General features: G+C 40.1%; 1 protein-coding gene across 1 annotated transcript in view; it reads left to right on the forward strand.

Moving 5' to 3' along the window:
- Nucleotides 1-17,480, forward strand: part of LOC141331670 (NT-3 growth factor receptor-like) — a 178,817-nt gene that overhangs the window by 69,338 nt on the left and 91,999 nt on the right. The window contains exon 4 of the mRNA XM_073836708.1: nucleotides 16,078-16,146. Within this exon, the coding sequence (XP_073692809.1) occupies nucleotides 16,078-16,146 (69 nt within the window). The remainder of the gene's footprint in view (nucleotides 1-16,077; nucleotides 16,147-17,480) is intronic.

The raw sequence follows: 17,480 nt of genomic DNA on the forward strand, positions 1-17,480 counted from the left end.
AAATATGCAGGTGGCTCTGCACAAAACACCAAAACATCAAAACATTTAGATTTACACTCAAGGCATTTAGCAGACTCTCTTATCTGAGCATTTGCAAAAGTGGTTCAGTTTCTTTTGAGAAAATTGCTGCTGTGGTCTATCAACAACAGGCAACAAAAAGTGTTAATTTGTTTCATTTGTTTTCATCTGCCATTACTCCAGTCTTTAGTGTCACGTGGTCCTTCGGAAATTATTATAACATGCTGATTTGCTGCTCAAGAAACATCACTTTTTATTATCCATGTTGAAAACAGTTGTGCTGCTAAAAAAGTAGTCTGTTCCAAATACAAATACTAAATAGTAGGCGACAAGATTATGCAGCTTTAAGAAACCTAATTTTAATTTAATTATATTATATGGCAGATTATTCAATATAAAGCAATCCCAGAATGCATTGTGACAACTGCCAATGTTCTAAATGTACTGTATCTCATTTAATACTAAAAAAGCAGTTTACATTTCTAACCACTAGGCTACGTCATCCGAGGAGTTGCATTGTTGGGCTTTTTGAACTGGATCCAGGCATCAATATCAGGTTCATAGCAGAGGAAATACATATGAATATCTGGCCTGGTTTAGGATCAGCTGGGTTGCAGCATTCTCCATGTGCTGCAGACATTTTATTGCTTATACTGGGCCGTCGGCCAACACTGAGTTGCGGTAATGAAGATGAGACCAGTGTAGGGCCTGTACTGTAGTAAATCTCCTGTCCAACAGACAGGAATAGAGATCTAGTTCTTTGCATTCGCAGGTTTGTCATTATCTTAAAGGGGTCATATGATGAGCAATCACATTTTCCTTGATCTTTTCAGATAAATGGTTTTGATGTACAGTACTATGAATATGTACTGTAACTTTCACAACTTAAAACTTCCTTCTCAGAAATGCTGCTTATTGAAATCCTTATTCTAAACTTCCACAACTTTCTGATGTCCGACAGATGCTTTATTAAAATAGTACATCTGAAAATGAAAATGTACGTCATCCAAGATGTAGATGAGTTTGTTTCTACATCAGAACAGATTTGAAGAAATTTAGCATTGCATGACTTGCTCACCAATGAATCCTCTGCAGTGAATGGGTGCCGTCAGAATGAGAATCCAAACTGCTGATAAAAACATCACAATAATCCACAAGTATCTCACACCACTCCAGTCCATCAATTAACACCTTGTGAAGTGAAAAGCTGTGTGTTTGTTAGAAACAGATCATCATTAATGTGAAAAAACATTACTTCCAGCTAATAATGAACAGAGGACATCTCAAAATCAGAAGAGAAATATGCACAGATCAGTCACCATTTACAAACGTAAACAGCCCAAAACAGTTCTAAACAAATAAGTCTATGAATTTTGAGAACAAAAAGCAAGTAACCTTTTCTACTAGAGAAAGCAATATTATGGATTCTAGACTCTTATTAAAGCTAAAACAACTTACTTAATGATAGATTTGTTTCTTACAAACATGCAGCTTTTCAGTTTATATGACATTAATTTTTGGACTGAAGTTGTGTGGATCATTGTGATGTTTTTATCAGCTGTTTGGATTCTTATTCTGACGGCACCCATTCACTACAAAGGATCCATTAGTAAGAAAGTGATGTAATACAAAATTTCTCTAAATCTGGTCTGATGAAGCAACACTCATATACATCTTAGATGGCCTAAGGGTGAGTAAATTTTCAGCAAATGTTAATTTTTGCAAGAACTACACTAGCAGTCAAAAGTTTTTGAACAGTAAGATTTTTAATGTTTTTTAAAGAATTCTCTTCTGCTCACCAAGCCTGCATTTATTTGATCCAAAATACAGAAAAAGCAGTAATATTGTAAAAAAAAAAAAAAAAAAAAAAAAAAAAAAAAAAAATATATATATATATATATATATATATATAAACTGCTTTCTATTTGACTATATTTTTATCAATATAAATGCAGAAGACACTTCTTTAAAAAACATAAACAATCTTACTGTTCAAAAACTGACTATCACAAATACGACATATTGTAATAAATAATAATATTGTGAAATATTATTTCAAATATCTTTAAATATATAATAAATCATTTAAAAACTGTTTTCTATTTTAATATATTTTTAAATGCACACTGTAAAAAAATCAGTAAAAATAGTGTTCTGGTGTTCTGTATACATTTTTACAGGTGTTTTACCTGTATTTAAATTTTCATTTCATTGTGTTTTGTTGTAGAGTTAAAAGAAATTTCCATAAAATTAATGGATAATGTCCTGGCAGAAAATTAACATATTTTATTAGATTTTTTTTTTTTTATCAGTTATTCCTATTATAGCACCTGAAATTTCAGCATCATTACTCCAGTCTTCAGTGTCACATGATCCTTCAGAAATCATTCTAATATGCTGATTTGCTTCTCAAGAAACATTTCTTATTAATAAATCAAAGTTTAAAACAGTCGTACTGCTTAATATTTTTGTGTGAGGAATAATGCTAAAAAATCTGCTTTAAAATCACAGGAATAAATGACATTTTACAATATATTGCAATAGAAAACGTCTCGGGTTACTATTGTAACCTTAGTTCCCTGAGGGAACGAGACGCCGCGTCAGGAACGCTATGGGGAACGCCATTGGCGGGCCGCACTCTGAATCATGTCTTGCAACCAATGAACGACGGGGGTGACGTCACAGGCGCGGTGACGTCACCGACCAGGAAGTATAAAGCACGTGCGTTTGAAGCCCGCGGCAGCTCTAGCATGAAGCGAGCGCCGCAGGGGGCGGGAATTATGGTCCGAGACGCGGCGTCTCGTTCCCTCAGGGAACTAAGGTTACAATAGTAACCCGAGACGTTCCCTTCCGGGAACTCGAGCCGCGTCAGGAACGCTATGGGGAACGAGACTACCTACGTCCCATAATTTCCGAACCCTGCGCAGTGTCTGTGCCAGCAGGTGGAAAGGTAAAGAGCATTTGTCTAGCATTACGCGGACAAGAGGCCCTGTAGTCCTCGCCCTTAGGCACACGAGGAATGGTAGTCTTCCTCTGTCTGGTCGCCAGCCAGAGCGAGAGGTACTCCGCGGCCCTCAGGCACACGCAGAGTCTTAGTCCTTTGTCTGGTAGTCAGCCAGAGCAAGAGGGACCGAATGACCACTGTCTAGCACTCGGCGGACAGATGGTGTGTGTAGTCCCCGGTCCGTAGACCCACGAGGACGGTGAGCTTGACCTCCAGGCTCCTCGGCCTCGGGTACACGAGGAGTGGGTGATCCTTTGCCTGGGGGTGCAGCCAGAGCAAGAGGGATCCAAGACTCGGCCTGTGCTACGCCAGGACGCGAGAGATAAGGCCATTGTCGGCATTCCGCGGACAAGAGGGCACTGCAATCCCCGGCCCTTGGGCTCACGGGGAAGACAGTAGGGGCCTCTGCCTGGTAGCCAGCCAGTGCATGAGGCACTCCTCAGTCTTGTTCTAAGACAGACGAGGAGTCTTAGTCCTTGGTCAGGTAGTTTCCGGAACCAGAGGGACCGCATTACACTCGGTCTGATAGCATACTGCGTCAGAACACGAGGACAAGTGAGCCATTGTCTAGCATTCCGCGGACAAGAGGGCTGTAGAGTTCTCGGCCCGCAGGCACACGAGAATAGAGACCTCCGCCTGGTTCGCCAGCCAGTGCAGGAGGCACCCCTCGGCCCTCAGGCACACGAGGGGTCTTAGTCCTTTGTCTGGGGGTTCAGCCATGACAAGAGGGACTGAAAGCTCGGTCTGAAGTGTCAGAACGCGAGAGTACGAGCCTTTGTCTAGATTTCCACGGACAACAGGCTAAGTATTTCTTAGTTTTGCAGATCTCATTAGTTTGGCGAAACTCACTTCTCTTCTTTCCGCAGAAAGATGCGCCTTGAGAAGTCTTCTCCTGGCTAGGGAGGTGGCTGACTCTCTAGGCCTAGCGCACTAGGCCGAGAGCACAGCAGAGCCTGGAGCGGCTCTGAGGTCAAGCTCATAAAACCTAACGAAAGTTAGGGGCGAGGACCAACCCGCAGCTTTGCAGATGTCTTCTATGGGGACACCTGCAGTCAGAGCTCTCGAGGCACTCATGCCCCGAGTAGAATGAGCCTTGAGTCCCAAAGGTGAGGGAAGATCAGAGGACTCGTAAGCAGTAGTTATGGCATCGATGATCCATCTACTAATAGTGGGCTTAGAAGCCGGGCTCCCTCTCTTAGGGGGGCCGTAACAGACGAACAGTTGCTCTGTTTTACGCCACGTGGCAGCTCTGTGGACGTATGCGTCTAAGGCTCTGACTGGGCACATGCAATTCAACTTCCTGTGACCTGGCTCCACGTATGGAGGAGGATAGAACGCCTGTAGCGTTATAGGCTGCGGTGCTAGGGAGGGGACCTTCGGGATGTACCCGACCCTGGGATATAAGAAGGCTTTGGCCATCCCTGGGGCAAACTCTAAGTGGGACGGGGCCACTGACAAGGCCTGCAGGTCGCCTACTCTCTTGAGGGAGGTAAGTGCTAACAGAAGCGCTGTCTTTATTGTGAGTATGCGATCCGTAGACTCCTCTATCGGCTCAAAAGGGGGCTCACTTAGAGCCTCTAGCACCACAGCGAGGTCCCACGCGGGGACCCTGGGTGTCACTCGAGGCCTCAACCTGAGCGCACCGCGGAGGAACCGTATGACCAAGGGCTCTCTGCCCACTGAGAGACCACCTAGAGGGGCGTGGTAGGCACTTATAGCCGCCACGTAAACCTTCAGGGTGGAGTGAGCTAGCCCTGCAGACAGGCGAGACTGTAGGAACTCCAGAACTGTACCAACTGGGCAGTTGACTGGGTCTAAGTGGCGCTCGCGGCACCATCTCGCAAACAGGTTCCACTTGAGGCCATACAGTTTCCTCGTAGAGGGAGCTCTGGATTGGAGAAGGGTCTCAACCACCTCAGTAGGGAGGCCCGCTCCTATGAGTTGCGCCCCCTCAGGGGCCACACCCATAACCTCAACTTCTCCGGGTGGGGGTGGCAGACTGCGCCCCCGACCTGGGACAGGAGGTCCCTCCTGACGGGAATCTCCCATGGAGAGCCGTCGAGGAGAGATACCAGGTCCAGCCCCAGTGGAGCTGGAGGCACTAGAGAGTACCAGAGGGGACAGTGCGATGTCTCTTGAGTCGCAAACAGGTCCACCTGTGCCTGGCCAAAAACTCTCCATATCTGCTCCACCACCTCTGGGTGGAGCATCCATTCCCCGGGCCTCGGCCCCTGTCTCGACAGGACGTCTGCTCCCACATTCAGATGTCCAGGAATGTGGACTGCTCTCAGGGAGAGGAGTTTTCCTTGAGACCACAGGAGGATCCGATACGCCAGCTTGAATAAGGGGCGTGAGCGGATCCCTCCTTGATGGTTTATGTAATAAACTACCGCTGTGCTGTCTGTACGAACAAGGACATGACGGTTTCTTAGGTCTGGTAGAAAACTCCTGAGGGCCTGGAACACCGCCAGCATCTCTAGACAATTTATGTGCCATGAATGATGGTGCGGGCTCCACAGGCCTTGGGCTGAGCGGCCACTCATGACCGCTCCCCATCCGGTAAGGGACGCATCTGTCGCTAGTGTGACACGGCGGCATGGCATCCCTAAAACCGGTCCCTGAGAGAGAAACCAGGGTTTCTTCCACATGACCAGGGCACGTAGGCAACGCCGCGTGACACTGATCTTGCGGAATGGGTTTCCCCTCGGGGAGAACCCCCTGGTTTTGAGCCACCACTGTAGTGGTCTCATATGCAGCAGTCCAAAAGGTATCACGTTGGAAGCGGCTGCCATAAGACCTAACAGTACTTGGAACTGTTTGACAGTGAGTGACTGGCCTAGCTTGACCGCATTTACTGCAGTAAGTATGGACTCTATCCGAGCAGGTGACAACCGTGCCCGCATCGTGGATGAATCCCATACCACGCCCAGATAAGTAGTCCTCTGTAGTGGAGAGAGGACGCTTTTCTTGGCGTTGAGTCTCAACCCTAACTTCTGCATGTGAGCGAGAACAACACCTCGATGCTGAACCGCTAACTGCTCCGAGCTGGCTAGGATCAGCCAGTCGTCTATGTAATTGAGTATGCGGATGCCCTGGAGTCGCAGTGGAGCCAGCGCAGCATCCACACACTTCGTAAAAGTTCTGGGTGAGAGAGCTAGGCCGAACGGAAGAACCCTGTATTGGTACGCTTCGCCCCTGAAAGCGAACCTGAGGAACTTCCTGTGCTGAAGAAGGATGGAGACGTGAAAATAAGCGTCTTTTAGATCTATCGTGACAAACCAGTCCTTGGACCTGATTTGATACACGACCTGTCTGACAGTAAGCATCTTGAACTTCAGTTTTCTGACTGAGCGGTTTAGAAGCCTGAGATCTAAAATGGGCCGAAGCCCCCCATCCTTCTTCGGAACAATGAAGTAACGGCTGTAGAACCCGGATTCCCTGTCTTGAGGAGGGACCACCTCGATGGCCTCCTTCCTCAGAAGAGTATCTACTTCTTGTTCCATTACCAGGCCCTGCTCGGGGCTTACTAATGTTGGAAATACCCCGCTGAAAGGTGGCGGCTTGGTGCCGAACTGGATAGCATAACCTTTCTCTACAGTACGCAGGACCCACTTTGAAACATTTGGCAGTAGTTTCCACGCTGCCAGAAAGTTTACTAAGGGTACCAGCCTCTCGAGACTGGTGTCTGGATTTCTTCGAGGAACTAACTCGGAGACCTGTAACAGCGAGCTGGCAGGAGACTCCTGAACTAGCTCCTCGGTTTTCTGAGGGCCTCGAGGGGGTTTGAAAACCGCACTCGGGGGTGCGGTGCAAACCCGCTCGTGAGGGGCTGCCCCCAACGGCCCTGAGCCACAACTGTCAGGGCCGCTTAGCCGCGGACTTCCTCGACTGAAGGACGACCCTCAGGTCGGGCCTTCTGTCGGGCGCCCGCGACTTAGGGCGTCGCCTTCCCCGTCCTCTAGGCTGGGCCGGAGGGGTACGGGTGGCGACGCTCCGTTTCTGTGCCTCTCTATACGAGGAGCTCGTACACGGTTGGGGCTGCTCCCGTCCAGCAGCCCCAGAGGAGTAAACCCGGCGAGGAAGGAAGGACCTGAACGCCGCAGCCTGTCGACGAGCCTCCTGGTGCCTGGCGACAACTGTGTCAACCGAGGCACCAAAGAGGCCGGATGGCTGCAGGGGGGCGTCCAGGAGCGTGACCCTGTCCTTTTCTCTAACTTCGGACAGGGACAGCCAGAGATGCCTCTCCGCTGCCACCAGGGCTGCCATAGACCGGCCCACTGCGCGGGCGGTCTCCTTGGTGGCGCGGAGAGCGAGATCTGCAGTACGTTGCATCTCTGACACATTCACTTCCTCACCGTCACTCAACTCTTTCAGCAGGTCGGCTTGATAGGCTTGTAGCACTGCCATGGTGTGAAGGCAAGCGCCAGCCTGACCTGCTGCCGTGTACGCCTTGCCCATTAAGCCTGAAGTAACTTTTAGGGGCTTAGTGGGCAAGGGCGGAGCCTTTAGGGCTGATGCCGAACCGGGGGACAGATAGCCCGCAAGCGTCTGCTCTACCCGTGGCATCGCCCTATATCCGCACTCCTCCGCGCCCGCGATGTTTCCATAGTTCTCAGCGGGGTTGAACAGGCGGAAGGAGTACGGCTTCTCCCAAGATCTAGAAAGTTCTTTGTGTAGATCGGGGAAGAAGGGAAGGCTCCGCTTAGGAGGTGCTGATTGTGTCCGCAGGAAGCGCTCATCTAATGCGCTTCGCTGCGGCTCATATGCTTTGCGACTTTCTTCCGCGGGCCAAGCGATGTTGAGCTTGGCCACAGCGTTCGTCAGCACCTCCAAAAGCTCCTCGTAGTGAGGCGAGCGGGGCGGCGGTTGTGGCACATCATCCGGAGCTACAAGGTCGACCTCCTCGGAGGAAGACAACAAGAGCTCTGGGATCAACTCTGGAGGGGAAGAAACCGCAGTGCGGGCTTCCACGTCCAAGAGAAGATCACTCGATTGGCTGAGTGAGGGCGGAGATAGGGGTTCACCCGTCTCCATTCCCTCCAGCAAATCGAGCTGCGAGCCCCACGAGTGCAGCTGCCGCTCCGCCTCGGCGGAAGCGGGGCCACTCCCGCGGGGAACGCTGGTGAAAGCCCCCTCCTCGAAGAGGGCTTTCCGGGAGCGAAGCACACGCACTGGCAATCGATCACAGTGCTCACAGCCAGCCTTTTCGAGGGCTGACTGGGCGTGCTCCGCTCCCAAGCAGACCAAGCATAAGCTGTGTGTATCCCCACCAACAATGTAGCGTTGGCAAGGAGGAACACACTGCCTATGCGGGCGCTGTACCGCCACCGCTTTTCTGGTTGCTTTTCTACTAGAAGCAGACGCCATTTGCTCAAATAAAAGTGTACCAAACTGGGCACAAAAACAGCAAATGGTAGACAGACAGACACAGAGCGCTCTCGCTGAATGACAAAAGCTGCCGCGGGCTTCAAACGCACGTGCTTTATACTTCCTGGTCGGTGACGTCACCGCGCCTGTGACGTCACCCCCGTCGTTCATTGGTTGCAAGACATGATTCAGAGTGCGGCCCGCCAATGGCGTTCCCCATAGCGTTCCTGACGCGGCTCGAGTTCCCGGAAGGGAACAGTTATTTAAATAGAATTTTACTGTTTTTGCTGTATTTTAGATCAAATAAATGCAGGCTTGGTGAGCAGAAGAGACTTCTTTAAAAAACATTACAAAAACTTTTGACTGGTAGTGTATTCCTTCAAAACATGACCGTCTACAGTTACATTTTTAGTTCAGACAATAGTCTGGTCTGGTCAAGGTAAGTTCAAAGGAGAAAGCACTAGAGATGTTATTCATAAACATCAAACCATAAAATATGGAAAAGTCTGTCAAATCTTATGCTATTCCTAACTGTGTGTAGCACCTGTCACTCTGCATATCCTTCTAAACAATCCCAATGTTGGAAACAAGCAGCTTAAGTTATTTTTAACAAAGTGCCTGATCATTTCACTATAACTATTCATTTATGCAGCATATTTCAGCTTAGACCATGCTACGATTTCACAATGCACAAGGCTTTCGGATTTTATACAACTATTTTGGACCCGACAACAAAAAGCAAAGAGTTTCTTAAAGGCACAGCAGCAAAACAGATGGCTTACTGGGCAAAAAAAATGACTTGTTTCTCTTTCCATGAACTTTAAATTAGATTTGAACAACAGCAGTCTGTAGGTTTACAAAGAAGAAATATTTTCACAGATGTTTCTCTAGCGAAAACTGACCTAAAACATTATTTGTAGGCAAATGTTCCCTTGCTGGCTTGTAATGAAAAAACGAATTATTTTAAACTATTTAAAATAAAATTATTTAAAATAAAATGTTGTCAAGTATATTTTTTGATAGCACCACAGATACTGAAAAACATTCTAAAAACATTTTACCAGTAAAAGTGCACTTCAATATGCTTCACCTTTAAGTAACACCCACAAAGATGTGCAATTACACAGATTGACTTATGCAACGCATTTTAATAAGACTCCATCAGAAGCTCTTGAAGCAGAAACTGAATGGTTGAATTACTATGAGTTTCAAATAAAAAAAAAAACGGACTAATGCTCAAAGGCCTCAGACAGAGAGTAAGCGTGTGTGTTTTTGAGTGTGTGTTGTGGGTGTTGACACTTTAAAGCGCACAGCGGCAACAAAACCCCTCCCCCTGCATCAGGCCGCATCAGAGAGCTTGTTGCTATGGCGACTGTCTTTGGCAGCCAGCAGTGCTTGTTATAAAACTCATAAGAGTTTCTAATGACCCTGAGAATATGCCAGTCGTCTAGTCAAAATAGCTTCTTATAAGACATGCATCCATCACTTCAGCCATCTCACAGCTGTGGGGTTTTTCTAAAGAGGAGATTTCTAGGGGAAAAAATGCTATGTGGTTGCTAGGGTGTTGCTAGGTGGTTGCTTACTGGTCCAAGTTAGAAGAAGCCATCGGCAAGGCTTGATGATATTCTGTTCTAAATGTGGTTTTGGTCCCTCCTTCATTGGAGTTCTATTTATTTAGTTATTTATTTATTTATTTTTCTCATTTAATCATCCACTTGGGCAAAAAATGATATGTCTGATCTTTTATAACACAAATTTCCTCAACAAGCTACATTATATTGACAAAAAGTATTGGAACATCCCATTCTAATGAACAGGTTTGACAACTGTAGTAATTTCCAAAAGTACAAATCCTAATTTTCAAGCATATAATGATATTCTAGGAGATTGTGTTCTTCTAATTTGATAGCAGCAGCTTTGACAGGACCCTTTTCTATTCTAACATGACAATGCCTTTGTGTAGGGTTCAAAAATAAATGATTGATTTAGTCAATGTGAACCCCTCTGGAGTGACTTTAAATGCAGACCTTGAGCCAAAAACTCATCACCAAACACAAGTGACTTGGGTACAGTCATTTTAGACACTTCCAAACTGGTTGCAACAGAGATGGAAATACAATTTTTTAAATATAATTTGGAAGTGCCTTTTTCTGTTCTGAAGAAAGGGTTTCCCAATTCGTCTGTCCATATATTGTATGTACAAGTCATTGGTGTTTGGTGATAGTTTTTGGCTCAAGGTCTGCATTTAAAGTCACTCCAGAGGTGTTCAACTGATATTATGACTTTGCTTTCTGCAGACCAGTCAAGTTCTTCCACACTGACTGAATCAATCATTTCTCTATCAACCTTGCCTTATACACAGAGGCATTGTCATGTTAGAATTGAAGAGGGTCCTGTCAAAACTGTTGCTGTGAAATTAGAAGCACACAATCCCCTAGAATATCATTATATGCTTAAACATTAAGATTTGTACTCAGTGTCCCAATACTTTTGGCAATATAGTGTATTATGTAAAATAGCTTTAAATATATAATAAAAAAAAAACATTTTTTATTAAAAAAACCCTTTCCTATTTTAATATATTTTTAAATGGACACTTAAAAAAAAAACATTAAAAACAGGGCACAGTGTTCTAATGTTCTCTATTAAAAAAAATAAAATAAATATTCTGTATCGATTTTTTACTACCGTTTTACCTGTATTTAAAATTTTCAAAATAAATTAACATTTATTTTATTTTATCAGTTATTCCTATGATAGCAATGCTGCTTTTTTCAGCACTGTAAGCATCATTACAGTATTACATGATCCTTTTGAAATAATTTTAATATGCTGATTTGCTTCTCTAGAAACATTTCTTAATAATAAATCAATGTTGAAAACTGTTGTACTGCTTAATATTTTTGTGAAAACGGTGATACATTTTTTTTCTGTTTTAATATATTTTTAAATGGACAATGTAAAAAAAAAACAGTAAAAACAGGGCACAGTGTTCTGGTGTTTGTATAAAATATTATATAATAAAAAAGTTTTTACTTCATGTTGGTGTGTTGCAGAGTTAACAGAAATTTTCATAAAAATTAATAAATGAATGCCCTTTTAAATTAATAATTTAATATAATTTAATGTAGAATTATCAGAAATTTCCGAAAAATTAATAAATAATATCCTGGCAGAATTTAACATTATTTTATTTCATGTTTATTTATTTATTTATTTTAAATCAATTATTCCTATGATTTTCAGCATCATTACTCCTGTTACATGATCCTTCAGAAATCATTCTAATATGATTACCTACTCAAGAATGATTTCTTATTAATAAATCAATGTTGAAAACACTTGTACTGCTTATTATTTTTGTGAAAACAATGAGAATTTTCTTCCCAGAATTGTGTAATAAATAAGGAAGTTAAAAAAACAGCATTTATTTGAAAAATAAATCTTTTGTAAGATAATACAAGTTTTCACTGTCCCTTTTGATCAGTTTTGATGAAGTATTAATTCATTAAAAATATCTTATTGACTCCAAATTTTATTGATACTTATTTTATATGAAAGTAAAACCTTTGAATCATTAAGCCAGATGCCTTTTAAAGAATAAAACTTTATCTTTTCACTGATAAACATATAAGTTTTCTTTTCTGAGGGAAACATAAAGACTATAAGTTCATTCTGAGTGCTTCCGTAATGGTTTTATTTGATATATTTGAGATAAACAGGAACAGATCTACCAAAAGATTTTAGACCACGGACCATTTAAAACCATATATTGCAGTGAAATCTAAAACAAATGCATTGATAAAAATGATTATATTACCATTTTGCCCAAATATTGACGTTAATATGATTTAAGTTGAATTAAAGAGCCGTTCTGTGATGTCTGTTCTATTTTTCCTCGATATCATGGCTGTCCATCTTTTTTTTATAACCAGTAGATTTATTTAATGCCCTCTACCACATATCATGCCTTTGGCTTTGTTGGTTAAAAGCCATTTACAAGTCCCAGACCACCTCTTTGTATTGAATTTGTTGGCTTTTAAAACCTGCAGTCTTTCATTGCGTCTACTGAATTTGTAGACGGCGAACTGCTCAAGTTCTCTTTATTGATTTGGCTGAGCGGCCCCTGCAGCTGCTCCTTTTCTCTCAGCTCCTCTTGGCAGTGATGGAGGCTCTCTCTGATTTCCTGTTGCATAAAGTCCTTCTCTCTCATGTTAACTCTTTCGTTAATGTTGTGTTTCACAGAACGTATTCCCTGAATTAGTATTTGTGGAATACGTTTAAGTATTAAGGTTTCGTTGTTCTTTATATTTGTGTCTAATTATTTTTAGCTTTTGAAATGTATAGCATGTGTTCGTTTTTTAATCATTTAATAATACATTTAAAATATGTCTAAAGTAAAACTAAATAAATACAGAATAATTATTTATACTTACAAAACTTTGACATATGCATTGAAAATCAGTTTTTTTACCCAGAATTGAGTTTATCTCACAATTGCAAGTGAACTTCTCAGAATTATTTATTTATTCTTAAAAAGAATTACATATTCAAAAGTTTATATTAAACATTTTCCACCACAGAATAAAACATAAAAAATAAACTTTTATTTCACAATTCTGACTTTTTTCCTCACAATTTTTTCACAATTTAAAATTCTTACTGAGTGTATATTTAGATTTTTAATAAATTATAAATAATAAGTGTATAAAATAAGTGCTTAATCATTAATATTTTCAACCTTCCACAATATGCTGTCCGTCACAATAATACTAACAACAATCATTTAAAAATACATCTAAAATAAAACAAAATAAAATTTAAAAGTTTCCATTTTTCTTACAATTGTGAGTTTGCATCTTACAATTGCAGGTTAGCATCTTGCCATTTGGACTTTTCTGATTTGTTTCTGTATTATCTTTGTGTGTGATTCCATTAAAGAATAGAAAATAAAAAGGTTATCTGCAACTTTTCACAATTCTTTTTTTTTTTTTACCCAGAATTGAGAGTTTATCTCACAACTACAAGTTAACTTCTTAGAATTATTTATTTATTTATTTTTAAAAATAACTACATATTCAATAGTTTATATTAAATGTTTTTTTCCGCCACAAAATAAAACATAAAAAAAATTTACTGAGAACTTTTATCTCACAATTGTGACTTTTTTCTCAAAATTGTACATAGTTTGTATTTAGATTTTTAAATAAATTTTAAATAATAAGTGCATAAAATAAGTGCTTAATCATTAATATTTTCAACCTTCCACAATATGCTGTCCGTCACAATAATACTAACAACAATCATTTAAAAATACATCTAAAATAAAAACTAAATTAAAATAAAAAAGTTTTAGTTATATCTCACAATTGCGAGTTTACTTCTTGCAATTTTGTCTTTTCCGATTTTTTTCTGAATTCTGACTTTGCATCTCATAGTTTAGTTTGTGTGTGTGTTTCCACCAAAGAATATCAAATTAAAAGGGTAATTTCAACTTTTTATCTCATAATTCTGACTTTTTTTTCTCAGAATTGCAAGTTAACATCATAGAATTATTTATTTATTATTTTTTATGAAAAAAAAAACCTATATATTGAACATATTTATATCACTTACAATGTTGTGACAAGAAAATAACTGCACATTCTAAGGTGTCTTTGAGTTTGCTATTCTATACTGAAACAATATTTTTGCTTGTTCAGTTTCTTAAAATTAGTTAAAACATCACAACTGCAGAACATACTGTAGTTTTTATGGTGTTCAATTAACAACCGAAATGTTTCGGTTTGTGAAGATGTATTGTATTTGAAAGTCTATCATCAAGGCTGAATGTATTTTTGACAAAAATACAGTAAAAATTTTAATATTGTCAAATAGTATTGCCATTTAAAATAGCTGTTTTCTATTTTGAGATATTTTAAAATGTATTATATTCCTGGAATGAAAAGATACATTTTCAGCATTATTACAGTCTTCAGTGTCACATGATTCTTCAAAAATCATTCTAATATGGTGATTTGCTGCTCAATAAACATTTCTATTTATAATCAATGTTAAGCCATGACATTTTTTTTCTCAGAAAAACATAAATCTTTTTTTATGTTATAAATGTCTTTTTTTGACACTTTTGATCAATTTAATGCATCCTTGCAAAGTAAAAGTTTCTTTAAACATTTCTTAAAAAAAAAAATAAAAAAAACTTTGAACAGTAAAATTATTTTAATTCATTTATTTTAGGTCTACATGAATCGTTTGTGTTTCTTTATCTGTAAGGGGCAGTGGGTTTTTAGTTCCATGCTTTGCTTTGCACAGTCAGGAAAATACATGTAGAAATTAAGTGCTTTTTTATGTTTTTTCACATGTTAATGTTTAATATTCACTTACGTTTGACATTTTAAAAGGCTTTCTCCTATGTTATGTAATTCTGTTGTTTACCATTGTGCTGAAGTGTAGAGCTTGTGGTTATGTGGCTCTGAAGGAAGATTATAATGTGTATAATCATGTATATTTATTAACTCAATGAGTAATAGCTGTGCTATTAGTACAGCTTGTTTGTGTGCTATTCTAAATATAGAAACTCAGAAACATGCAGAAACATACATTACTGAAAAATAAATACTAACAGGTCTTTCTGTTTACTGAAAAACAGATTTGAATATACTGAAATCTACTATTTCACTACTATTAATTTAGTGAATATAACTAAAACATTAAGTTCAACAAATTCTGTCATTATTTTCTCACTCTCAAAATGGTAGGAGTTTCTTTCTTCTGTTGCACACAAAAGAAGATATTTTGAAGAATGTTGGTAACCAAACCAGAATCAGAATCACTATGGATGTTTTTGCATGCTTTAAACATGCAATTGCGAGTTGTAAAGTCAGAATTGCAAGATAAAGTCACAATTCTGACTTATTTCTCAGAATTGTGAGATTTAAACTCGTAATTGTGCTATGAAGTCAGAACTATAAGATATAAAGTTGCAATTGCGAGTCATAAAGTCAGAATTCTGAGATATAAGCTCACAATTGTGTTATAAAGTCAAAATTGCAAGATATAGTCACAATTCTGACTTTTTTCTCAGAGCTGTGAGATATAAACTCGCAATTGTGTTATAAAGTCAGAATTGTAAGAAATAAAATTGCAATTGCGAGTTATAAATTGTCAGATATAAAGTTGCAATTACAAGAAATAAAGTCAGAATTGCGAGATTATAGTCACAACTTTTTCTCAGATTTTTTCTCAGAATTGTGAGATATAAACTTGCAATTGTAAGTTATAAAGTCAGAATTCCAAGATAAAAACTCGCAATTTCTCAGATTTGATAGTTTATTTCTCGCAAATTGTGAGTTTATATCATAAATTCTGAGAAAAAGTGTGAATTGCAAGTTGTAAACTCACAATTGCGAGAAAAAAATCTGAATTGTGAGATAATTTTTTTTATTTTCTTTATTCATGGCAAAAAGGGCTTCCTTATGTTCTTCAAAATACTGAAGAAAAAAATTACAATGTACAGATTTGCTTCATCTTTCTCTTATTTTCAGCTGAAGTCACAAATCTCACAGGAAATGTCACATTTTGGGAGCTAAATGTCTTTCAAACCTTATGCTATGTTGATTTTATTGCTTCCTGTGTTCGCAGCTAAATCATAAACTGCCGTTCCTCTTTCTTTTTGTCTTTCTGCACAGAAACCTGTCCAAGAACCCTCTGACGACACTTTCTTGGCAGCTTTTTCAGCACCTTCAGCTCATCGAACTGTAAGTTCATCCAGCATTAGTCATTAGTATTTCCGAAAGTGACATAACAACATGAATTCAATTGCCAAATCGTATAAAAACGCGCCATGCAATAATTCCTCATTTTCTGATAAATCTCAAAACTCTCTCTGCGTAGATCTTCTGTGATAAGCAGCACTCAGCTGCCAAATTGGACGCTGAAATCCAGGCTCGATTGCATTGCTGTGTTCATTAGAAATGTTTTCAGCACTTTACTGTCAACTAATTTGTTTGTGCACCCCCTGCTCCCATCCTCCGATAGACTTGTGTCTCTGTCAAAGCAAAACATCACTAGTGATGAAGCAGAAACACTTTTTACATGTCTGCGAACAGTCGAGTAGCTCGTGCTGGTTAATTAAGACATGGCAGTGAAATGTATTGGTCTTGTCTGCTGGGAGCCTGACCTCATTTTCTTGTTTGTCATGAATATTTGAGCAATCTGCATGTACATGAAGTGATGAGTTTGTTTATTGATTGTGAGCGACGATGTGGTGGCGTCTCTTTGCGTTTAAAATGACAGAACAGTTCAACTCTTTTGAATTTGACACGTCCTGTTCTCGTTCTTTGTTGTGGCTGAACACAACTTGCAGAGCCGCTGACATATGTCCTACTTAATTTTTTATTACGCACATTTTTTGGCCTTTCATTTCAGACTGTGTTGGGGGATTTTGGGACTGTGTGCATTGCTGTCTTTTCCTGTCCTCACTGATGTGAATATTGTGGATAATACAAACAGCGCATGTCATTTGTCCAAATCTGGCCTTCAGGAAATTAGTTTTACCAGAATTTGATTTGTGTTCAATGTTTTGGTGAATAAGGTTTATTTACCAGGTGGGTGTTTTAGAGATCATTTCAGCACAGTTCAGTGCTCAAATGCATGATGATTTAGCACTGAATTTAATAAGTGTTCAACGGCACCTCTAAAATGTGCCATTATGAGCCAATATCAAAAGATCAACCTAGCTCAAGCACTGTTTTGTTTGATTCTTTGCTTTTAGGCCATGACCGGAATAACTCTGTAAGGAATAATCTGTAAATGTCAGGAAATTATAATATTCTGACCTGAGGAAGTTGTAGAACTTGAACGGTTAGTTCACCCAAAAATTAAAATTCTGTCATTAAATACTTACCTTAATGTCATTTCAAACCCATAAGACCTTCATTTAAGATATTTTTAAAGAAATCTGAGGACTTTCTGACCCTGAATAGACAGCAATGGTATGACCACAATCAAGGCCAGAAAGGTAGTAAGGACATCGATAAAATAGTCCATGTGAAATCATTGTTTAACTGTAATTTTATGCACAAAGAAAACT

This window comes from Garra rufa, chromosome 3 (genome assembly GCF_049309525.1).
Source record: "Garra rufa chromosome 3, GarRuf1.0, whole genome shotgun sequence".
Lineage (NCBI taxonomy): Eukaryota > Metazoa > Chordata > Actinopteri > Cypriniformes > Cyprinidae > Garra > Garra rufa.